At 33.5% G+C, this 26,885-nt stretch overlaps 1 protein-coding gene across 1 annotated transcript in view; it reads right to left on the bottom strand.

Moving 5' to 3' along the window:
• The window catches only part of GRIK2 (glutamate ionotropic receptor kainate type subunit 2), a 452,815-nt gene that overhangs the window by 189,396 nt on the left and 236,534 nt on the right, over positions 1-26,885 (bottom strand). Inside the window, exons 7-9 of the mRNA XM_075145571.1 lie at positions 18,861-19,004; positions 17,483-17,590; positions 7,223-7,336 (exon numbers count right to left, since the gene is read on the bottom strand). Coding sequence (XP_075001672.1) covers positions 7,223-7,336; positions 17,483-17,590; positions 18,861-19,004 — 366 coding nt within the window. The remainder of the gene's footprint in view (positions 1-7,222; positions 7,337-17,482; positions 17,591-18,860; positions 19,005-26,885) is intronic.

Below are 26,885 nucleotides of genomic sequence, written 5' to 3'. Positions count from 1 at the left end.
ATGAATAAAGACATTTTGCTTTATTGATAAGGTGATGTCCTCCTGGCTGTGTGGTGAACTTTAATCACAGTGATTCTTTTCAGTGATAGTGAAGTCAAAATAATCAGAAGATGACAGTCATTTGTCACTATCATTAGAGGGCGTAGAACCCTTCTGGATGCAAAAAAGAGGATTATATGAAGGAATAAAAAGATTACATAAAGTCTTTATTCAATACAAATAGTTTTCTGAAGTCCAAAAATCAAATAAGATAAAAATTGGACGTATTTTAAAAAGAAACGTGGAGGAGTCAAATTTCAGTTGTATTGTATTAAAGGCCAGATTAAATGATCGAAATGTTTTCTTCTGACTTTATGTGCTAAGCCTCCATGAATGTAAACAATTAGTTTTCTCATAACTCTCTAAGTTGCATCATTTCTATGACACACAGCAAGTATACTATCTCCAAAGACCTTTTTCATTAGGGATGTCAATATAACAGTTTTTCCATTACACCTTTTCATGTATTCTCCTTGCAAAATTTATCTGTATTCATTTTTTAATGCATAAGTTGCATCACAAACTTAAAGCTTGCCTACACAATAAAAGATTATTGTCTTATGTTTCTACATGTTGAATTAATATTGTAGATTTTCAGACTTCTTTTAGTTTTTAAAATGTACAACTAACACTTGAATGAAAACCCACTTATTCTATACAAACGTGGGCATGGAAAAAATTTACTGATACAATTTTTTATATTTGGTTGTCTTGATCTATGTGGTTTTTTTTCAGATTTGGACAAGAAATATTTACTTGAATTATTCCTGTGAGCTGTATTATATTTCAACTACAAAGATATTACTAGAAATGCCAACAATAAATTCTACATTTCAATTTATTCTAATTTTAATTTTTATGGATAGTTATCAAATATATGGATTGTTCTTTAATACTTTCAATGTAGACATATGTATTTTTTAAAGAATCTAGAACTTTCGTATTACTATCAGTATAGGAAAAATCAAAACAAAACAATAAAAAAAGTGGAAGCCCTGATGATGAAAAGAAGAAAACCATCTTCAAAATTTGCCGCTGTTAGAACAGAGAATTTTAATCATTAGCTTCTGTTCACCAGGGATACTGGAGTTAAAAGGCTGCCATATCTAATTAACATTTATGTCAGATGTAAGGAATACACAATAGGTTTTCACAGCTGGCAGTCAAAATTCAAGTGGGAGAGGTGAAGGAATCCACTAGTTACAATCAATCAAAGCAATGTAATATATCAGACATCTCACTTGTCATTTGAGCCAGGATATTCTAATAGAGGAAACTAAGGCCAGACACAAGAAAACACCAAAGCAGTCTTCCTCCTCTATACTATCTATAATAGAAATTAATTATGAATATCCTTGTTTGACATCTTTTAAGATATTTCCTGAAAGATTCCCTAGTATGACCTTTTGGGTCATGAAACGTGTGGTCATAACTATGCTTTGATAAATTAATCACAGCCTAAAGAACTTAAGCCACAGTTCTTTTCTGCAGTTTCACTCCACACTTTTTCAGGCTCCTAAAACAAAATAGTTTTGTTTATTCACCCACAATTTACTCTTAACTTGGCCAGACTTTAAATTAATCCACCTGCATCCCAAGAATGTGTACTAAGTTTCCATTCCAGTAAAGAAAAACAAATATGAGTGGATGCCTATTTCAAGCAAAACCACTTGACTCAATAAACCACAGAATATGAAATCATTAAACTGTTGCCACACTGCAGACTATACTAACCTATTTTTCAGCTGAGCTGAATCATACTGTCTTCACGGTACGTGAAGAATATCAAAGATATTATTAGGTCTTACTATAATGGAAAGCAAAACATTATTTTCTTATGATGTATCTTAAATTTTCAAAAAAGACTGTGGGGAAAAACAAACAAACAAAAATGCAAACCCAAGACCAATCCACAAATGCAGCAAGCATTTTCCTAGACTGATGGCCCTTTGGTGTTCGTAAGTGCAAATCCTGAAGTGGAGTTATAAACTGATCCTTGCCACTGTGTAAAAGTATATTTTTATTACTAACATTTTAGTAGAAGGGAATTGAAGCACTAGAGAATCATTTGACAGAACTTGTTTGGGATGATGCTGTAAGCTTGGAATCCAAAGAAAGTAATTCTCAGTCATTATCCAGAGATATAAATACATGGCCATCCTACCTTCTGCTTGCACCCAGCCAGGAGAAAAATAGCTTTATTGACCTTTTTCTACTAAGTCAAACTTTAACTTGTGCTGATCCCACTGCACTCATTCATATACTATAACACCCTTCAAACCTCATCATTTTTTTCTGATAAGCGTCACTTACTTTTATGTTTGAAATACATACAAGCACTATGGCCAAGCATATCTCTGGATACCTTGCAAGTCTAAAGGCCCCAAAGGTTATTAAAAGTACAAGACATTATGCTGGATCTCAGGACCAGGGTGATTATCAGCTTAAACTCTTTCACATTTTGAGCACCGTAAACTATAAAGCAAGCTAATTTACCTTTCTCAGTGGAAAAAATCCTGAAACACATTAAAGTAGTTTGCTTTACATTTCTGCTACATCTTCAAGAAATCAGTCAGTTTACAGTCTGCACTGGTGGCTGAAGACAGACGAGTGGAATTGAGGCAGGAGTGGAATGAAGTTCAGGAAAGAGAGGGTACAGACTCTGGATATTGAAGTGGGTATGAGAAGTCTAGGAGAGGCATTTAGGCACAACCTGATCATGACAGGAAAGTATATAAAAAGGGGATAAGAAAAGTACTAAAACTGAAAAGTAAGTAACTGTATATTCCTTCAGCTTCCAAAGAAAATACTTATCGCATCTGAGTAAATTAAAAATAGAAAAATATCAAGTTTGCAGTTTTTCTGCTAGACAAAACCAGATTCAACTATTTTGTGGCAGTACACAAAACTCAGAAAGATGTATGAGAGAGAAATAATTATTTAGGGCTATAACATCAGCAGAAGCCAAATATTATTAAATTATTATTATCTCAAAATTTAGGTATTGCTTGAATCATTCCATGATACCACAGTAATTATGAGAAAATGCCTGCATCAGGAATGTCTCCTCAAAATATACCATAAAATTTAAAATGAAAAAGATTACATATCTGCAATCCTGTGTACAAGAGATGAGTGACCCATTTTTATAAAGATAAAAGGTAAAGTTATTCTTTTTTTATATTAATTTAAAATTTGGCCATTAAAAACTCATGCTTTAAATATCCTTTGGATCCAAAAGAAAGGGAGAGGAAGTATGCAAAATGAAAAATGACATACCAAAAAAAAAAATCAAAGATGTTAAAACCTTGGGCTTTGGTTGATTTTATATCTTTATTTCGAAATCAAGATGGCATTTATATGGCATCAAATTTCTACCCATTTGAAAAAGCAGCATTTATAAATAAAATACAGTGTGGGAATATTACATTTTGAACTAAATAAAACTGTTTTGAAAATCCATTATAATTATTCCATCTTCTAAAATATTTAAAGTCTTTTTCAAGAAAGTATAGTAAAAAAAGTAATTTCACATTTCAAAAGTGAAGTAACAAAAAACTGCTAAATTTGAGATTATCACACACCTTTCATAACTTTCACACATTTCTTGAAAAAATTAAACTTGACAGCTGTGAGCTTTTCAGCACTTTGATGTAAGCAGATACAGAAAAGCACTTAAACACTATAAGGGAAAGGAAAGGAGCATCCATTTCAGCAGAACAAGAGAAATGAACCTGTGTGATAAGATCTACAGGCTGGTATGCAACTTAGCATAAATAAACAAACAACATACACATACATTTAAAAACATGAAAATTGAATTCCAAAGTTAAAATGCTTTCAAAGTAAATGCACAATATGTACAAGAACAAAAATATTTAGATATTTATGTCTAAAATCTAAAGGAAAAAAAAATCGGAGTTCTGATAGTTGGCAGAACAAAGTCAATTCAGGAGAATCAAATTATAAGAAAATTTTATTAATGAACTTGAAAGGCTTTTTGGGTTTGGTTTTGGGTTTTTTTTTAATGTAGAATATTCAGAATGTAGAATTTTAATTGTAGAAGAAATTCTGAAGCTCCAATGCAGATGGCATTAAAATGAAATAAAGCAATAATGTCAAAAAGATTGAGATTTCCAAAGCTATGCTTATAAAAGATACAAACAGCATTTTTTTTATTATTATTATTTTTCAGATGTTTCCCCCCCTAAAAAGCTGACCATCGCTCCATCAGACATGTTCAGCTGGTACTTTGGGCTGCTGTGGAACCAGAACTTGGAAACCAGATATGCTTCTGCACCAAAACTACATGCCAACAGACTTCTAAGAAGTGATGAAGTTCTGGGAACCTTGACCCCTTTTCAAAACAGAGCTACTGAGTTGCTCATAAACCAATGAATAATCTTTCAGATGGTTACCTGTAGCATGTATTATGCAGAATTCAAGACAAAAAAATCACATAGTTCCATCCTTATTTGCAGCAGATGAATTTATGAACTGTAGTTTATTTATTATTATTTTGCCTATCAATATATTTTTGTTTTCAGGAGACTCAGCCACCACTGAAAAAGGAAGATATACTCACAGTTGTAAAGATCTTAATGATTACAATACAAAGGAGGAAAAAGATATTGTTCAGAATTACAGAAGACAGAACTAAAAATAAAAGAGACTGGTGTCTTTAAAAGAAAAGTGAGCATTAAAACAAACTCCAGAGAAAACTGATCAAGACTCCATAGCTGGCAGTATGCTATAGACTGTTGTAGAGAATGTAAAGTGAAAAAACAGCATAGAAAAATCACGTGAACAGCTTAAATGAGAGAATTGCCTTTTTTTGCAGCAGTATTTTCCAGACTGAGAAAAGGAGAGAAAAGGAAAGTGATGAAGAAAAAAATATGTTTCTAGGAGCCGTAGTATTTTATATCATTCCCTTGCATTGCTACAAAATGAGTATTCAGTAATATGCTTTCAGTTCCAACAGAAATATATTTATTAAGCACAAAAAGAGAGAGCTACGAAAGTAAGTTAGTACATGTGCTTTCTGCACCAGAACAATTTTTGGTTCATTTCATTATTCTGAGTACCACACTTACAATGTCTCCATAGCTGAAAAGAGTTATTGCAATTACCAAAACTTTCACTGAACAATAACTGAAGTATAAAAGGCAGTTACAAGTGAGCAACTCTTAACACCAATTTAAAGTCCTCCTATTTCTTTTATTTATTGTTTTATTTAGATACGTGCAAAGAGGACAGATACTTATAAAACACCACTAACCAAAAATCCTCCCTTAAAAGAAAGGGTGTCCTTGATTACAGACAGCAGCTGTTACTGTAAATCTCAGGAATCTACTTTTATGACCTTTACCAGTCCAAAATCAGTGCTCACTGATAGCGCTGCTATTTACATTTGTGCAGCTTACATTTTCTTGAGATAATTGTTTCAAACAAAATCATGCAAGTGTAAGTATCACAATACAAAATCAATATGATACATATAGTATCATGAACTCAAACCTCATCAACAGATAGATGTTAAAACATAAATAAACTTGAAACATCCTAAATTATTCAGTGTTTCTTATGCAATCTTGCAGGGATTGATCCTTGTCCCAGTATTGTTATCACTGATCTGGAGTCAAGTATACAGTGATTGCTAATGAAGTACACAGATGATACAGAGGCTGGTTGAGTACCGAGTAATGAATGGAACAGGTCAGTAATAGAGATAGGACTATATTCTGGAAAGCAATAATTCTAGAAAGCAATTAGGAAAAATGTGAAACACAGTTATATATCAGTGGAATGCTTCAAGAAAAATCCTAGGCAGGATATCTGGATATAACGTAACAGGAGTATAGTGGTGGTCAACTGGAATTACTAAGAAACATTACCTGATAATGCAGAAGTTCTTATATATACAAAATTTGAAAACTTGTGAAGGGCAGTAGGAAGAAAAAAGACAGACTAATACTTTAGAAAACATGCTTTTACTTTAAGAGACTATAAGAGGTTTATTTACATTTTATAAAAAAAAAAAGAGATTATGTGCTTATAAACTGTAATTAACGGTTCAAGAGAAAGTTGTGGTAAAACTGTGCTGGTCTTAGCATAACAAGAACTTACTGAAGTCTGAAAGTGAGTTAGCCATGTTCCAATTATATATCAGGTATGTATTTTTCAATTAGTGGAATAAATGAAACAAAGGGTTTCAAAAGTTTTTCTATAATGTGTAAATCTTCAAATAAAAACAGACCTCATAAGTAACCAAAAAGTTACCCACTGGTTGAAATTATATGGCTTATGTTACATAAAAGGTTAGAAGCACACTGGCATTTGTATCTATGTACCTATGAAAATTCATTCTAGCTTGAAATGTCAAAATATGTGTTGGTAGGTAAAAGCTTCTTAATAAAGAATAAAACTGTTGGAAAGTGAATTATTTTTTGATATCTGCAAATTCACAATAATAACAGCAGCAGACACACTTCTGGAAAGTTTTTAATTTGTCTTGAAATTAAAATTACTATTTCAAAATTATGGTGCGGAAATTAGTGAACGTTTATTTTTACATAATTAAATATATGTAATTGTAAGTAAAAAATACCTTATTCACCACTGTGAATTTGGAACAATGGCAATGAAAAAGAAGTTACTTCTGATCTAGTTCAAATGATACCTCAATTAAATTTCTGTATGATTAAAAATTTAAACTTAATAATCAAGAAATAATGATGATGAAAATAAATGTTAAATACTTTATACTTTCCTTAGAGGTAATATCATGGTGTTAGATTAGCAAATGAAAGCAATAAATTTTGCTGGCTAAAATCATCAGGCTAATAGCCAAACCACTTTTTTGAATAGCTAAACACTTTTTGTTCTCTCATATGGTGCTGAACTAAACAGCTTTGTGAAGGAACCAAACATTTTAGTCAATAATAAGGAAAGTGAAATTACAATCAACTGACATAACTCTAAAATTGGGATAATTTACTTACAATTTAGATGAGAGTAAGTATCCATGACTAGCTTAACAACTGGAGTTCATTCATGCCACAGTAATTTCTAAGTAACTGTAACAAATACTACAGACTGTTCATTACTGTTGTAATTAGTATAGCATATTCTATTAGCTTTGCTGTACAACTGTATTTCTGGAAATGCAAATATAATTGCTTACCAAGATAGTGGTAACAATTAAAGAGCGATTGGACAGGGAATCTGTGATGTTCGCTGGTTTTCCTTTCTGATTCTCTGTCATGTTAAGGCCACTCAATGGATCCCAAGTTCCAACCTATAAAACAGTAAATTACTGTGTAAGCTGTCCATTAGTTACATTTCAGTATCTACAAAAGAAGACTATGAGGAAAAACAGATTGCTACAGGAAAAGAAGAAAAAAGATTGCTAATATTTATTATGAAACCCTGTTCCATTATTCTCTGTCATTACATTTAAAGTCTGCCTGTTTAAAATATGATTCACAATACCTCAAAATGTGTTTCTTGAAGTGTGACATTAAGTGGAAAAATGATGCACAGAATGTCTAAACCTTCTCTGAATACTTAATTTTCCATTTAACTTTCATTCTTCAAGATAAACCACATCTGAAGATAACATAATACTTAGGCGGAAATTCATTTGCAGAGCAGAGAGCATTGTCTCTACAGAAGGATTTACCATTTTCTGTGATCAGAGGGAACAGCAGAGCAAAAAGATGTTTTGGGGAAAATGTAATGGAGAAGACTGAAAGTAGGTTAAGTGTAATAACTTAATTGATTTACAGCTAAATGCTCAGTACGTAGCCCTTTTGACATTTTATACCTTGAAATTCTTATTCCAGTAAAGTCAACAGGATTTTTATCTAAGTGAGGAGATCCAGGGTTATGCTTTAAGGTTCAGGTCAAGGACAGTCTTACATGTTAAGTAATAAGTAATGGTTATGATTACATCATTTATCTGCAATTTCATCACTATACAACTAAAATGGGCAAGCAGTGAATACAATTATCCATTTTTAGACATCAGAATATTTGTATTATTCCATTGTCTAAAAAAAAAAATAAAAAAACAAACGTTTCTTGTTTGGTTTTAGAATAGATTTTAAATATTCCAAATACTGAGCAATATCTATAATATAAGGTAAAGATATTTTAAAACTAAATCTAGACAGTAATTTTAAAATTCTGTGAGGTTTGATTGTGAATATATATATATGTATGTATGTATAGATATATACTCTACACTAAACACACACAATTTTTTAATCTTTCAAACTGATTCCTCAGAAACTGTTCATAGACTTTTAAGTGATTTGTTGCAGTACGACTGCCAAGTAAGTTCAGGATGCAATTTGGTATGGGTTAAATAAAAAGAGTTTCATTTCTAAAACTGAGAATACAACAGAACATGAATCAATGGAAGCTGTAACAGAGAAAAGACAAATTCGTTCTCTTTTTCTACAATTTTCTGTTCCACAGAAATCAATATGTTATCTTTCTTCTTTGCATAACACTCAGTTCCAAGAAGTCACTCCTCTAAACGGCTGTAATTCTTGAATTTTGGCCATTCAGTACCTTGTAAACTGACAAATGAATCATGTAGGGAAGAAAGGGGAACATGTGTGTCTCAGAAATACAATTGGAAAATAACATCTAAGACATCATTTCAAAGTATGGAAACCAAAGCTTACTACCAAAATACTTTTCTTCATTTACTCTTTTGATACTATTTCATTTAGTGACTTGAAAGCTTTTTAGGAAACCCAAAATGTTCAGCCTTGCAGTTTGGCCACAATTAAGAAATTGTAAAAGGATTGAGAACTTTTAGTTGCAATATTCTGTTAATTATGGCAATCATAGCGTTTCCTTTGCTTCAAAGAAAGACCAAACTAGAACAGAATAACACAGAGTGGCAAAGATTGGGCCTGTCCCTGCTGTTTCTTCACATAATTGAATCTGGACTAATCTCCTCTATGAGATCCAACTTCAGGTACACAAGTAGCACAAAAATTTCTAAGGGAACACCATCACCTTATTTGATCAATTTCAGATCCTAAATTCATTAAATAATATACTTTATTCAAGTTCAAGCTCATAATCCAAATTTATCTTGGCAAAAGCTAACACACTGCTAATTAAAATACTTACCTACTTTTTAACATAGCCACAGCCACAAGCAAATGAATAATTATCAACTGTTAGAATTTTGGGTTTATCTAAATACATCCATCTAGACTTATAGGAACTATCAACAGCATTACTTTAAAAAGAAACATCTGTCTTGATAAATTATCACATTATTTTTCTAAATGAGGTTAATTGTACGTGTATTGCTATTTTCGTGAATCAAAAATCTAAGAAATAGAACAAAATTCGAATGTTCCAAATAAGACACTTGGCATTATTTTTATTAATGAGCTCGAACTCAACAACTTATGTCACAGATTCTGATATACTACTGATATGTATAGCTCCCAAATCACACAAACATCTTCTCAAAACTGCTTGTTCTGGAGAAAACTGTGCATAAACAGTGCAGCAAATTCATTCTTTTCTATTATTTGCTTAAGCACAGCATTTTAATTTTAAAGTAGCCTTGTGAACAGATTAGAATTGCTAATGCATTTTCACTAGAAAAGTTTAAATGCCAAAAATGTAGAAAAAGTAAATCAAGGTACTCTACTATGTATAAATGCAATTCAAACAACTTACAATTTACTTCTACTGCATTACATTTATTTCCAATAAACTTTCATGTTTTCCTAAAAAGTGAAACAAACTGATATTTTAATATAGAGGATGTTAGAGAAAATGTTCACACAGTAAATACAGTCACAGGGAGGCTGTCGAGCCCTCAATCCCCTATTCTTCCATTCAAGTTCCCTAAATGGCTAGACTATTCTGGAGTGAGCATGCCAATTTGAACATGTTAACACTTATTATCCATAGCACAGGACCAAAGCCAGGAGTTCCCATGAAGCTGACACTGTGCTCCACGATGAGATAAAGAATCTCTGTGGTACAAAGAATAGCTTAGTCAAAAATCAGCTTATTCGAGTTGAAACAATTCCAACAAGAGCTACTAAAAGACTCATCATCGAATATTACAGAATATTCTGTAACATGACAACTGGGGTGCTCATCAAGGACATGGAATACACTGACACACTTCAGTGATTAAAACTTGCATCCAAGCTTCCATATACTTAACTATTAGGTAATTATTAGGTTACTGCAGTCCTGCAGGAAGTTTGGACAGAAGTTTCCATTCTTTTATTGCTGCTTTGATAAACCACAATTCTCTATTTTTTAGGTTTGGTTTTCTTTTTTAAATAAAAGAGTTTCCAGAAAAAAAATCCTCAAGTAATTTGCAGTCTCTTAATTAAGTTGCATCATCTGATCTAAGACAATGGTGGCAACACGATGTAACTTCATTATATAACTGTATGGAACAAGTCCTAAACCTGTAATCCAAATGAAAAATACATGTTTGTGATACTATCAGACATATTACTAACAGGGAATTAACAGCAAATTCATCTTTTTCCTTTCATTGGAGATTATGACCACTAGACAGTCATTACTGAAAGGTAGACAAAGTGGAAAAACTAGGAAATATGTGCTTAAACTCTGATTGTATCATTTTCTCAGAATTCTGTATTTATTAGAAAATTACCTGTGTCTATGAAGACACCATCCCTTTAGACTTCAATGAGTTTCTGGGAGTGTTCTGATGGAGTACTGCAACATGCTTGCCATTTTCTTATATTCTTCCCTAAACTTCTGCAGCTGGACACTTTCAGATACAGAATACTGGACTAGAAGAATCTAGAGATTCTTTTCTCATGCACCACAAGAAAAGTTTGCCATCCTCCTTTAGGCAGGTACACTCTGAGGTTTCCAAATGGTCAATCAATCCTATACCACTTAAACAAAACTCTTAAATAATCTTCACAATATTTACTACTCAATAGTTGAATAGTACAATTTCAAAACTAAATCTCACCAGAAGTATTTAAAAATAATCAGTATCATTACCAAAGGACAGAATTCAGCAAATACTGAAAAGAAGTTTGGTTAATGTTCACACAAATTTAAAATTAACTTGATTCTTTTGGGCTCAAGTATTTTGTGCATTCAGTCTCCAAAAAAGATCAGTACAATTGTGATAATTTCCAAAAATATTAATTTAATTTCATAGTGAAGTGCAATTGGCATGATTTGTGAAGGAATAATACTCTAGAAAAAAGTACTTACCAAATAATAAAAACTAAGTAAAAATATCAGACCTGTTAAATCAGAAGGAATAATAATTCAAATTCTGAATAACCAAAAACTACGCACAGTTAATATGTCCAATAAAAATTGTTTTTAAAACTTTAATAGGTTCATATAGGAGAATAATTAGAGATAATTATGATACATTCTTGCACCTTTATCTAGGGTGGAGAGTGCTAATTACAGTAATTCTTCACATAAAATTTATATAGTCTGCTCAGCAATCTAGTAGGGATTTGAGAAGAAGAAAGCTATATTGGACTTCAGCTCAAAGTTACTAATCTCTTCTGGAAATATTAGATGGATTTTTGTGACATTTAGTAATACATTTGGTATCAGAATAAGGACATAAACCTTCTCAGACCTTATCAAAATTCTTATCTTTTCAAGGTTATTTATCACTATCGTAATCTATTTCTGAGTTGATCTATAAAGTTAAGCATAAATGTAATTTGAAAGGCATATTCAGACTTAGCAATTTTTATAGATCATACTATAAATTAAGCTTGCATACAAATAAAAAGTTCACAGGTGAATATTTAGACATAGCTATGTAAATTTGACAGTATTATAAGAAGTGGTAGCTGCCTCTTATCCCATTTATTTTCAAAGATACAGCATGTACAACGTGTCTAAAGTGCATGTTTCCCCTTTACAATAAAAATGCAATTTGTCATATAGTAAAGCTATGCCGCTAATCATGCCAATCACAATTCAGCAAGTTATTTAGGGAAAAAAAAAAAAAATCAAATTTGTAGTGTCTTCTTAGTAACAGCCAGACTTTCTTCAGAGCTACTACCCTTACCAAGACCAATTCAATATAATTGTCACAGTTTAACCCTGGCTAGCAACTAAGCACCACACAGCCACTTGCTCACTCCCCCCACACTGGGATGAGGGGGAGAATTGGAAGGGTAAAGGTGAGAAAACTCATGGGTTGAGATAAGGACAGTTTAATAAAAAACAAAACAAAACAAAAAATATTGTAAGGGGAAAAAAAACAACACAGAGGAAAATAAAACCCAAGAAAAACAAGTGACGCAAAAGAAAACAATTGCTCACCACCAACCAACCAATGCCCAGCCAGTCCCTGAGCAACAGCAGCCCCTGCCAACGTCCACCCCACAATTTTATTGCTGAGCACAATGTCATATGGTCTGGGATATCCCTTTGGTCAGCTGTCCCAGATGTGTCCCCTCCCAACTTCTTGTGCATCCCCAGCTTCCTTGCTGACAGGGCAGTATAAGAAGCTGAAAAGTCCTTGACTTAGTGTAAACATTGCTGAGCAATAACTGAAACATCAGTGTGTTATCAACACTATTTTCAGCACAAATCCAAAACGTAGCCCCAAGCAAGCCGCTATGAAGAAATGTAACTCTACCCCAGTCAAAACCAGTACAATAATTCACTACCACCCAAAAAAGAAGCATTGTATGCTCCTGAAACTTAAAATTTCTGAGTTTACATATACTCTAGAGTAGTTTACTGAGCATCAGTTTGATGAGATTTTATCCACAAAAATTCAATCGATTAAAGGATCTTTCTTATTTCAGTGTGTTTGAGAAAAAGAAATTTATCTTTATGAATAAGCAAGTATTCTTTGTTGCTAATTTCTTTCAAAACTCTTTTAAGAAAAGTAACATATTTTTGGCTCTGAGTCAACCAAAACTGTACATACTACTCACAGTGAAGTGCCACAAGCATTGTATTAGGAAGGATCATTGCCCTTCTGCAGTGGTACCAACCAACTATGCAGCCAAAATCAGAGTTGGATTCAACCCCCAAAGAATTGACAAATGTGTCTACAGTTTACCATCTTTTCTTTATTATATTTTGTAGAGCAGTTAGTAATAGCAATGATTACATCAAGAAAATAATTATTTATACTCCAGTGTGAGTAATATTATTTCTTCCTATTTATGTATTTCCCATTAGGGAATTGCTTCATTTATTTTGCTTTCTTCAGAAATATTAATATGCTTGCCTTCTTTGTCAAATATCATATTAATACCAATACTTCTGGCTTCCATAGATCTGTTATCTCATTTTCTTTTTTTCTCTAACATTTACAAAACCCTCTGTTTATGCCACTTTCTGTTTTTTCCCAGGTTATTAATAAAGATACTAAATAAAACAAGATCTTACATTGATATGCTGGACAATGAATTACAACTCATTTTGTGTCATTTATATTCATCCTGTGTGTAGGTTCCTGAGCAAGATTTCAAGCCAGTTGTTAACATCTCTATTCAAGAAATGTGATTCTTCTAGATTGACAAATTTTCATATCAAAAGTGGTATTAAATTCAGGTATTTGTTATCTCCCTGAAGTACAAAGTAATTTTCCTCATGATACAGCTTCACTGAAAATACTGATTGATTGTAATTTAAATGATAATTTGCTTATTATACTGGATTGTGACAGTTTGGGATTTTCACTGTGTTTAATCATAAATAGTTTCAGTGTGTCCAGACTGACTGTCAGCAAATTTTGTTGTACATTACATTAGCAGCACTCCAACCATCTATTAATTTTGTCATTTTCATCTTACAAAAACCTATCATTTTTGTCAGACATGAATTTTTATTTGGAAATGCATACTTCTTATTGATTGATGTTTGATTATCACCTCTCATTCAAAAGTTTCAGGAACAGGTATCTTATGTAAATTCTGAGATCACACATGGCATTCTTTTTAAATCAATGAGCAATTTTTCTGTTGTCACTGACTTCAGCAGTCATTGCACTTAAAACACATGATTTAGGTCATCTCCCATTATACTAACCAGGCAATTTATCTAGGATATTTTTTTACAAAATATCAAAAAAATAGTTCTTCTAGAAATACTTCACAATAACCCTTTTCTCTCCCCTCCATAAATAATTTTCTCCTCAAGATATCTCATTTTGTCATAAAAGCATTACAGATTACAGCTGAAATTTTGGGTTGAACTGTTGTCCTTCACCTAAGAAATTGTTCCCCCATTTTTGGAAAGAGGTTAGATGAAATAATAACTATTTACAGTATGGAAACACAACACATAATATGACACATATAATTCTCATCTCCCCATCTTCTCTCATCCCACAAAATGAATGAATGAATGAATAAATAAATAAATAAATAACGCAAAACTGTTCAGGAATTCTAACTATATAGACAGAGAGGCTTGACAAGATGGTGGTTTAGGAAGAACATTGGGAACATACAAGATAAGGACAAAGATGGGGAAAGGATCCTGAAGAAAGAAGAAAATAGAGAGAAAGGGGATGGAAAGAGCAAAGAGATTAAGAGGGATAAGTGGACAGGGATTAGATGGAAAGGGAAATGGACGGAGGGGCAGGGGAAGGGAGACAGGGAGGAAAAGGAGAGGGGGGAAAGAAGGAAGGGAGAGAAGAGAGTAGCAGAAAACAGGAAGGAAAGAGTGTGATGCAGAGAGATGGAGTGCACATGTGAAGGTAGGGAGGTAGGGAACAGAGACAAGGGAGAGGGATTCAGCATAGCTTTAACAGAAAACAATCTTGTGGAAAAAAAACCCAGCTCTTTTAAATAAAAGGACTGGCTAAAATGTTCTCTCTCTTCCAGGAAGTGTCCTGCTCTAGAGTTCAATGATTCACCCTGGATTCAATAAGGGTTTGTATTCTTTCAGAATAATCAAGTTTTCTTCAAAGAAAAATATTTATTTGTCAGCATTGATTTCTCTTTCTCAGTAAAATACCCTATATGTTCCAAATATTTACTAAGCAAGTCAATCTAATGTGCATACACCTTAATTTTTCTTTTCTTAATCTCATATCACTACACCCTACAGAAACTGCTCTGGTTTTGCTCATAGGTATCTTTGAATCTGTGTAGCATTCCTCATCATTCTTTGTTAACACTTTCCTAATTCCTAACTTTTCCAATACATGGTAACTAATTCTTACTGTTCTTTCCAAAGATTGTCAGCACATTTTGGTGAAAAACTAATATTATTACAACCTTTTATCACATCGCCAAAATGAGCCATGAAGGCAGTAAAAGTATTTTCCTTTCCTGTGAACTTCTGTATACAGAGCTCAAGCATATGCCAGTTGTTTTTAAATATCCATGTCCTTTTACAACTATTTCTGTTGTTGTCTCTTACATATCTTTCATTATTACTGTTTCCCAAGTTCCTTTTTTCTACTATGTGTTTGAGAGTACTGTATTTCCTGTTGAATTTTATTTTCTCTCCATATTTCTGATCTCTGTAGACCTTTTTATTTCTATGTTTTCAATGGAGTACGTATCTCCTAATATGTTGTCAACTGAGAACTAAACATACTTTGGTGTTTCTACTTTCATATCAACACTGATGGTGAAATAAAAACAGTCATAACACAGATCCAGATGGAAGATACCATTCCTTTAGCCCACTGCACGTGTATTATGCAATATTTTACACCAATGATCTCTCAGAAAATTGCCAATCCACATAGAAAATTTCATAACAAAGCCAACTCTTTTTTTAATAGCATTGTAAAGTAGTATCACATATGTCATTAAAAGATAAATATATTGCACTGTTTGTATTTCTTTAATCATTTTACATTTCTGCCTGGAAAGAAATTAAGTACACTGTAAAGATTTTATTTTCCAGAAAACCCGTGTTGCTTGATGGTTCTCAAATGCCACCCAATGTTCTTAAAGCCATCCTAGACTACAGAGACTTCCTTTCCTCATTTTCAACAGTTATCACTTCAGTGACTCTTCAGCTACTACTGACTTATTTAGCTATTCCCATGTCATTAATTTTTCCAGTTCTATTTCCAGTAAGGCAGACAGGTTGCATTGCACCTATTCTACTCATACACAAAGCTAGTTTGCTTTTCAAATCTAATCACTACTATATACCTTTTTTTTCTCCCCTTAAGTTTCCAGACCTCCCTTCATGGAATATTTCGTAGGAAGACTCTACTATCAGTGCATTGCTGAATGTTTTAAAATATAGCTTAGTCCTTTAATCGCAGATTTGCCACTGGACATTTTCAAAAATGTTATTACCTATGTAAGTGCTTCAAAGCAAGCTCATGGCTTCTGAACTTTTTTAAAATCTTCCTAGAAAGAGAAGATTAATATTCCAAAACTAGTATTGGGGGGGAAAGTTTTGGAGAAATATGTTGTTTATGCTAGCTTCTCCATTCAACGATTTATAGAAGAAAGGAAATGTAACTCTGTAGCATGGTGCCTTCCCTTAATTTCTCTTTTTATTTGTGGCCACAATATTACCTTGGGGCAATAGCTGATAAAACTTTATCTGAAGATGAAGGAAAACATAGTGCTTACAGAACACCGAACACCACAGCTAAATACAAACTACAAGATGCAAATTGCAAAACCTTTGTCTGCTGATCACAACAATGTGAGACACTGCAGCTTCCTGCACTGCCTCTCCATGGAAGGGTGGCTGGAGAAGAGAGGGAAGATGATCTGATTTCAGATCATCATGTTGTCATGTAAGCAAGCCAAATATCTGTACGAGCTTCCCAAGGTCTTTAGTTCAAATATAGACAATATTAGGCTACAAAGAAAGGGCATTTCTCAATCCTTTGGTCTTTCACTCCATCTCAGTACAAGAAAAATTCATGTCAGAAGACAGACAAACCTGTCAGGCTACCTATCCTTATTTTTTTAGTACCATTTAGAGATAGAAACTTTGTATTCCAAGAAGGGAATCAAATTTCCTTCTTAAAACACAGAAAATGGCCAAAATGAAGCTATTTTATTTCATTCTGTTTGAGGTAATTCTTCCTAAATTAGTAAGATGTAAAGAAAATACAAATACACATACCCACAGGTTCACACATGAGGACAGGCAATGGGATTGAAATCGCAACTAAAACTAAACTCAATATAGATTGAAGACAAAATATATTAATGCATGACTCCAGGTCCAGCTGTTCACTCTTCCCCAGTCCTCTTAAATCTATGAATGTGGCTAGAACCACACAGTTAAGAGGCCACTGACTGTCAGACATCAAGATAACAGCTTTTACTAGAAGACTTTGAAACCAGATATCAAGTTGAGAACAGTTATATTGTTTTATGTAACACATGAAATGTTATTGAAAATGCTATTGTTTTTAGGGGGTGGGGTTTTGTTTTGTTTCCCATCACTTTGGAGGTAACATCTTACAAACCTTTTCAAGACCTTCTTCCTTGAGGCTGATAACATCTAAATCAAAATCTGTCCTTAAGCCATTGGTTTTGTTGAAAGTTATCCTTCCTGTGAGGCCTTCCCAGTGGGCCTATGGAGAAAGAAAAAACAATTTCTATAAATAAATACCTCTTCCTTTTTGTGACCAAAAAGAACAAATCTTACTTCTGCCAAAATGGGAACATTAATTATTCGTTCTATCTAAATAATTACCTTGTGGCTGATTTTTTAAAAAAATATTTTGTATTCACTTTTTGCTAATTAAATCAACCTTCCTTCAGTCTTCACAGACAATTTTTTAAACAACTTTCCACGTTAGCCGATAGGCTCTTCTTATTAAATGAGATTAAAGGCTGTTTTGTGTTCACTCCTCCATCATTCATGCACACATTTCCCCTTCTGTTTCCCTACATGTTCCCTCCCTCCCCCAAGCCTCCATCTCTTTCATTAACATTAGATTTAATTTTTCTGTCAGGAAATTTCACTCAAATAAAGGCTTATTTTTGCAAGATGCCGAGTCCCCTGAAACCACATTTAGACAGCAAAAATTGAGGTCACTGATCCAGTCTTCCAGAGCTGATTCCTTACTTTTAATGAAGTGCAATATCCTCATTTTTTTATAACTTAAAGTCTACCTAGTTCTAAAACTATATTAAAGAGGAGGGAATGTGGAAAACATAATTATCATCCTAAAAGGAACCAATATTAAAAACAGGATTGTATTCCATTGCAAATAGTTCTCTTTATCATAGTATTTTGCATATCTAGAATGAGAAATACTGTATTAGGAGTTACTTACAGTACAAGTGACTTGAATACTCTACAGTGTTCACCTTTAGCACCTTAAATCTCCTAGCTTTACTTTAAATCACTATCTATCAGTATCTAAACAGCATACTAGGAGACCAAGGCCACATATATTAATTCACTATAGCAAAAAAAGAAAAAAAAAAAGAAAATTAAAACCAGGGAGTAAACTTCATTCTTGGCCCCTTTGAACTTATGCCAATATTTAGTTGCTGAATTTTCCTAGTCAGTCTATGGTTTGGGGTTTCAGGGATTTGGGTTTTTGTGCGACAAATGTTCAAACCCCCGCCACCCCCAATTATATACAAACAAAAGGTTTATTTAGAATACAGCTATTTCACCCTTTTATGTTTCTTTGTTCCAACTAATACCTCAGGAAAACCCGCTTTCAAATAAAAATGCTGTCTTGCCTGCTAAATTCTTTACATATAACAAGCTGAGAGATTCCCATCTGCTGAAAAAAAAAGGCAGAATTCAAGTAGGGTGGGAACAAAAGAAAATGAGAGTTGAGAGAAAGGAAAGCAATGAAGCAGGATACTTTATTAGTGACTTACCTCCTTAATGAGACTCATAAAGCGGGTCCCAAAGCGCCACGGTTTGTGGCGATTACACTGTAGTGAACTGACAGTCATCTGTGGGAACTGCTGGACAGCCACTGACACCACATGAACTGCATCATACATTAGTGCTGCGTCCGTCTGAAATTAGAATGAAATCGGAACCTTGAACACAAAAGAAAAATGTGACATCCCAGCAGTGAAAGAAGGAAACAAAAAATTAAGAAACTGCTTATTACGTTAAAGGGAAAAACTGATCTGATTGCTTGTGTAGCACTGTAAAATACAGCCTTATTGCCAAGTCCTACATAACATGTGTCAGTACCTTCAGTCTCACTTTTTCTCTTTTTAATGCTGAAATAAGGGCCCAAATACCAACTTTTCAGGATCACAGGAGAACACTGGTATCTCTGATGACTCAGGTTACTTTAAAAAAGCAGTGCATTAGGGGGCTATATAAATCACTGTATGCATGCTTGATTCAAGTCAGTTATTTCCATGAGTGAGGTGAAAGAAAAAAAAGTGAAGATTAGCAAGGTATCAAAACCTTACCTATGAAGGAAAGTGCACAGGCTAAGGAAATAATGTTTTTCTGTTTTGAAATTACAGACTAGATACAGTCCCAAAGGTACCCAACTGATTCATTAATAACTTTTATGAGTATCAGTTTAAATCCCCAGATCTAACCAGTATGTTCCATAAATCAGAGGCAAATTAGAATTGCATTAAAATGCACATTCATTTCAATGGTTTTCATGTCCCACCCTAAATAAATAGGCTATTTAGACCTGGTATGTGCTAACTAATGTTGTATTAGCAAAGGACAGAGACAGCCTCTCAGTACACACTGTCACGCTGTACAAGAAGCTGACATCTCTTTCCTGTTCTATTTGATAAACAGAGGCAAGCCTTGGAACCAAAAGCAAGAGAGGACCTTAGATTCAGCTGGTGGAAATGAATGCTATGCCATCTGCTCAGCGTACCTTAGAGAAAAAGGACCTATCTCCCCTCCTCATTCACATAATTAGTGAGCTGTGAAATTAGTTCTTTAATGGATAGGAAACCTGGAGATTATTGCACTTGTCACAATACAATACAATGCAACACAAAATGAGCTTATATAGTGCCTTTCATGCAAATGCATCCCAAGGCTCTTTACAATAAAACTAAACATAAAAATGCAAAAATGGTCTGCCATTATAGCCCATAAGCTACTGTGAAAGGGGAAAATATACATTTACATTTAAATGGCTCTCCCAAGGAGGGATTTCAAAATTCAAACAGAAATAAATCCTAATTTTAAAATAGCCGGTATAATAGGTTTCAATGATCTTAGACGCCAAGTAGTTTATGCAGGGGCTCCAAATCAGTCAGAAAATATTTTTGCTGCCAAATTGTTCATTATCTTCAAAGCATTAAAGTGCTTTTAAGGCAAGCTGATATTTGACAAGGAGGCAGCAAAACACCAAAAAGTTGGAATGACATGCTGAGTAAGCATCGTACAAAACTTAATATTCTAGAAGCAGTACTTGGCAGTAGTTGGAGTCTAGACAACAGTTTTTTAAATAAAGTATACAATAAGTACAACACATTAATCTGGCTCAGAAATGCAAACTTTTTTTTTTTTTTAATCAGCTTTACTTCTAAAGCTATAGTCCTTGCACCAGTGAAGGAAAATTGAAATTGCTATGAGACTTTAGCAAAAGCAGCCCATTAAGAAGCAACCAGAAGTTCAAAACCAGCATTAACTGATTAATTAGATATAAATTTGGACGTGGATCTGATAAGACTCATCAACAGGAATCAAATGGACATTATGCCAGATGCAGAGCAACATGGCTTTTTGTCAAATTCTATAAGCCACTGAGCTGGAATCTGTAGCATGACAAGACAGTCAACTCCAGTAGAAGCATTAAAAAAGCCATTGCAGTTTTAGAAGTAATTCAAATTCTGATAATATTTTTCATATTTGACTGATGAATATTGCTTCACTGGAAATAAATCTAAATTGGAATGTACTTCTTTTAAATGCACATAACACAATTACTGGCTAGAAGTTGAGTGCCCTATTCGATTTTTAGATGCTACAAGATAAATCCCTTATTCACATAGGATGAGATTCCACAATCCACCTTGTACAGGAAGATTAAAGTAGGCTTAAATGTTTGTATTGAATAGAGACAGATAGAACCATATACTCAAAAATATATTGGTTTAGTGATTCAATATTGCACTTATCTCACTGGGTGCAATCATTGATTTTACTGCAAGAGAAATAAACAGCACAGAGCTCAGGAAAAGATATAAAGTATATACTTGAATTTTCAGGTTGCGCTTTCCTCTTGATTGGTCACTTTACCTTTCCTCTGAGAGACAATAGGAATTGATAGCTGTTGGCCTAGCTCTCCACTCTCATTCATTAGGCTTGCTAAGCTTTATGTCTCACTGCCCTCTGTCCATACCACTTTCTCTTTCTTAAATCGCACTTTTGGAACTGTGGTTTGTGGTACAGGAAGTACTGCAGGTTTCAGCAAGAGACTCTTTGGGGACCATGGAGGAAATGTCCCTAATTAAATTTTCAGGATTCTTTATTTTATCTAAACAGAGATTAGCAGTCCGGAAGGAAGAAGAGGTAGAAACTTCAGGAGAAGCAATGGTTCTTGAATTTCAGATAGAAACCTGCTACAATTTTTCCATTCACTGAAGTACACATAATACAAGAAGATAATCTTATTGAAAAATGAGATTAGTACTGTTTAAGTCAACTTGCATAAACCGTTTAGAATTATGTTGTATTTCACAAATATATCTTGGTACAGTTTCTGAGCCATGGGTTGTGGGGTTTTTTTGGTTTCACAATCCTACTTAGTATTTATGATGACTTGCTTAGATACAGAAAAACTCATCTAAACAACTGCTTATGATACTGTCATTTGTATTTCTGCAACTACAAAAGAAAAAAAATACTAGAACTACAGAAGCTACAAAAATTTTTCATCAAATTGAAATAGAATGAGATTGAGTTAGGTGATTACGATGTCAGGTGACAGTTGTCTGTGACCACAAGTCTGTTTTTCAGTTGACTCTGTCAAGTAACAAGAAAGCTTTTAGCACTCAGAAGTAACAGCTTAATCAGAGATGTGATTTCAGTCACAATATATCTCAAATAGAGAGAAAGTACCAATCTGTGTTTGATTTTTACCCCAAACTCAGTTGGATACTACTCATTTCTTCTCAATACCGTTCTGTCATTCCTTTACCTCCTGTCTTACTGTGGGTGTTGTGTTTACCTATATTTTTTACATGTGTTTCTGTAAAATCACTTTTGAGTCTTGCTAAATTACTTGCTAAATACTGTCTAACAAATTGCACGCAAGTACTCTAAGCACACTGTGAAAGGGCTCTGGTGGAACTCAATATAAAGAAGGTAGAAAAAGAGTGATGTCTATCATAGAGAGGAAGAGTCTATTATTTCTCCCCAGTTCTCCTCAGAGTAAGAGGTGGTCTTTTTCTTCTCCATCCACAACCACACCCAAAGATGTCAAAGGCATATGATAAGGTCTAGTAGATATATACTGTGATTTTTGTCTCATGCTTGCTTGTCCTGGTTAATCAGTATTGCAGGGAGGGTTTGAGTTTTGGGGGCTTGTAGCTGGGACAGAAGGTTGGCAGGGTAGTGGTTTTTACTGGTTTCTAGCCTACATGGGCAAAGCTGATGCAGAAGAAACACACTATAGCCTGCGTCTCAGCCAAGAAGAAATCTTCCCCACGTAATGGAACTGACAAACTGCTTCTCTGACAAGTTTTTCTGCCCTTCTTATGATATACAAAGGGTATGATTTTTAGTGACCTTCAGCATGGCTGGTAGGTTAGACAAGAATCAGCTGAAAATCCTGAAATCAAAAGGGCTGTTTATGCACTACAGCTGCAACCTGAGATCTAGGTCTCTATCTTAAGACCTTCCAAAAAAGTGAGAGAAAGGGCTCACACTCTGACATATAGGTAAAATCCAAGCAAGCCTAACAGAGGAATCATGGTCTTCATAACCATCTTCAGACTTACAGTACATAAGAGTTCATTGATGTTCTTTGACATCTGACTCAACAAATGTGCTAACTGCTTTTGGAATACCTGTGCCTAATTAACTATTAAAGGTTAAAAGAAATTGCAAATTCCACCCTTACTGACATTGAACCATGACTTGTCTGTGCACCGTATTTACACAGCGATATTTTTGTATGACATTTCCATTTTTCTCCATCAAACTATATGAGGATTTCATGTACCAGTAAAGCACTCCTCTCTGGTTCATATCTCACTGCTCCAGAATTATCTCTAAATTGCAAAAATATGTGCTTTATTTTTATCAAACATGATTTTTATCATGCAATCAAGTTTAACATTAATTTAAAAGATGAAGGATTGCTAGGCTAATTCATGAGCTATATCAGAAATAGTACACTTCTCAAACAGAAAAAATCATATTTCAGCATTTATTATAACAAATTGTAGTCCTCTGTAATCTACAATTAAGAAAAATGGAACTGTTACATAGGCATGATCTGGAAGAACTTTCAATTGCTCAAATACGGATGATTAAAAACAGCTTGAAAGCAGGAAAAAACCCTCAGGTTTTCAATTAAATGTTAAATTAAACTAATGTGATTTTTTTTTCCCTTAATTAAATTTATTACTAATAAAAGTCTATGAAGAAATATGGTCTTCTACTTAAAAGGTGCTCTGTGAAGTACTTGAAAACACCAAGAAATTTTCTATATTAAGTGACATATGAAATAAGTCAATGGAAAAGAGAAGCTTCATAAATTTACTTTTTGTTCTTTGGCATTTGATCCAGCGTGGGTCCCTGACAAGAATGAGTTATTGCAATATTAGTAGTTTATTTTCCCTAGATCAGAAGATTCTTGTATTTACAAATCTGTGACACACAAGATCTCATAATTGCCCTCTTTATTCTGCCAGTTTTTGTCAGTGACTGTGGGGAACATTTTCCACAGAAAAAGAGTCAAACAAGAGGGTCAGAGTTTTAAAAAAAATAAAAAAAAGGTTTAGTTAGTAAATTATACCCCTAACAATATAAAGATTGCTTTTATGAGAATTAGACTGCTTAACCATTTGCAAAATGTTTTTATGGTAAGTGTAAGATACTATTAAAGATGACCTCCTTGCGAGTATGATACATACTTATTTACAGTGATCTGTATTTTGTGTTTGAACTTGACTTTATTCATTCAAGTCACATCCAATAAAAACAAATTAATATCCCTTTAATTCTGAAAGAAAAAGGGAAAAGGAAGGCGGAAAAAAATGAAAGCTTTTATGTATGTAAAAGAAGGAATAAAACTTCAAAATTTGTCTCAGAATTAAATTCAGATAAAACTCTTCTATAACACAACTTGAAACTCTCTAGACAGTCTAACAAGACTGGATTTTCCACAATAAAAATTTTAAATATTTCATTCAGAAAAGATGTCAAAATGTATTTGTCATCAAAGACAAAGCAAATGAGAAAGAAAAGACAATAGTGTAATATTCTATAACTCAGTTGACAGGCCATGTCCTATCACAAGGTAGAGATCTGAATTTGCATTTACTGTCACTACTGTCATTAGTATCAGGTTACAAATACATCATAAATTAAATATATCTAGATATATTTAATAAATACAACTACAGTAAGCAGGATAGCTTATATTTTTCATATGCAGCTCATTATTCTCTTCAAGATTATCTCTGCCTTCCTGCCTCTAGTCAGTCAAATTTTGCCCTTGTGAAATAAGTCCAACTATATTTAAATGGCCAAACTGTTCAGAGGGTTTTGTTTAGTGTCTGATGGTCACTAATGTATTCTGAAAAATTTTGTGCATTAACTAAAATGAGGTTTAAATTTTTTTCAAGTGTGGCTTCATTAGCTGCATCAAAAATGAAATGAAACTGAATGCAAATGCTCGCAAATGTATATTTGCCTTTGTTTCCTAGGTGACCATGACAAAAGTATCCAGATAAATGCATAGAAGTGAAAGAACACTTTCCAATTCTTTTTTTTTTTTAACAGAGTCCTTGAAGATGTGTGAACTTGTTAAAAGCAATTCATGTGGAGTCTTTAATGCATTCTGAAACTTATTTCATCATATAGTATCATTTATTACTGAATTTCTGTTAGCTATACAGACAGCCATCTCAGACCATAGTATCTTCTGAAATAAATGTATTTCAGACTGGCTGTGGTCACTGGTTTAACAAAGTGTTAACATGCTCATTTCATACGGCAAGAAGATTCTCTCACTGAGCTTGTGTTTATGGTACCTGTCCTTGTGAAATTTTAGAACATAATGAGAATGTTACATTACCATTTGTCAAAAGGCATGTAAGTACACGAGGCAGGGCATGTTCCAGAAGGACTGAATTTTCCATTGGCCCTTATAAATTGTATTTTACTTCTTACACAACAGTAATGCCTTGGATAACACACTAGATGCAAAATCAGGTTGTGGGCTTGTTTTTTTTTTTTTCCAGCTCCCAATATATCCAGACTATTTCTAGTCAGCTTTATGAGGGACAGAGATGACGTAGTACAATTAGGAGGGTAAGAAAGCAGCTCTGTTTCTTTGGTCTAACAGCCTGAGCAAGTAGTGGATACTAGAGATACAATGAACAGGACAGCCTAGTCAAATCTTCTCCTTCCCCAGCATAACCTTTCTATGTAGAAATAACATTATTTAGGATGCACTGCACAGTAAGGATTTACAATGGCACACTTAGTCATTTCAAAGCCCTCAAAAATGTCCCATAATCAATCTTCTTAGGCTGTTAAGCAGTACTTCTCATTTGATAATTACTTATTTTTCTCTTAGTTATCCTTACTGATAATTTAACACACAATACATAATTATTAATTACAAAACCTTGAATAAATGGCATATTACATAAACAAAAAAACCACTTCCTTTTTTTGTTCTACTGAACACAATCTGCCTTTCATTTTTTCCCATCTTAGTCTTATTTTCTAGATTGTTTCCACTGTGAGTACAATGAACAGAAATAGACCTCTGTACAGATTTTTTTTATTATTATTATTTTCCTTTGAAGAATGACTTTATCATAGAAGCTGACTCCGCTTCCTTTCTTTTAAACAACTCAGGAAAAAGAGATAAGAACAAAGATATGAAAAAAGTCTGACAACACTCAGAAGTCAGGAAGGTGTGACCACCTACAGTGCAGAAGAGCTCTCATTATTAACACTGTTTGTTACTTTCCTTAAAAGCTGACCTGTTTGACAGAAAATGACAAAGTTGCCTTTAAAAATTACTGGAGATGAAGTACAGAAACTATGATAGTGTACATGTAAAAATAAACTAAGATTTACTTATAAAACTCTACTTTATATATACTTCGTGTACGTATAAAAATAAACTAAGATTTACTTATAAAACTTTCTTTATTATAGATTCTACTATTCCCTGGACAGAAAATGTTAAGGGCCAGATCTTGAATTATGTTAGGACAATGTGATTTTAACACACAAAATAGAATAACTGGTAACATGAGAACTTTTTTTCCCCAAAATTCTCATATATAATGTGGTGCCAATAGTGCTATTGAAGCTTGATTCACCACATAACCTTGATCAGCTACCTCCACACTACAGGTAGTTTCAAATCTGCACTACAAAGTGATTTTCCAGAGAGGTCCAGAACAAGAGATTAATATGAAGTAAGTAATTTTTCTTTAACTTTTTCAGGTCTAATGTTAAGCAAAGCATGGTTGGATAAGAAGATGAAGAGAAAGCATCTAACTATTCATGGTCTGTATGGTGTTCTTTTAATCACTATAATCTGGAATATTTTCCATTTTCAGAAATTATTTCTCAGAAAGGGTACTAGGAGAATTACAAAACTCCATGGATCTATCTACTGTTATTTTATTTGTGGCAATTACAGTCTATGGTTAATGGGACAGACATATATTCCATTGCTTCCAGTCACTGTTTGAAATGCAGTTCCT

This window comes from Calonectris borealis, chromosome 3, assembly GCF_964195595.1.
Source record: "Calonectris borealis chromosome 3, bCalBor7.hap1.2, whole genome shotgun sequence".
NCBI lineage: Eukaryota > Metazoa > Chordata > Aves > Procellariiformes > Procellariidae > Calonectris > Calonectris borealis.
The sequence above is the reverse complement of the archived record's forward strand: the minus strand, read 5'-3'. Positions and strand labels throughout refer to the sequence as shown.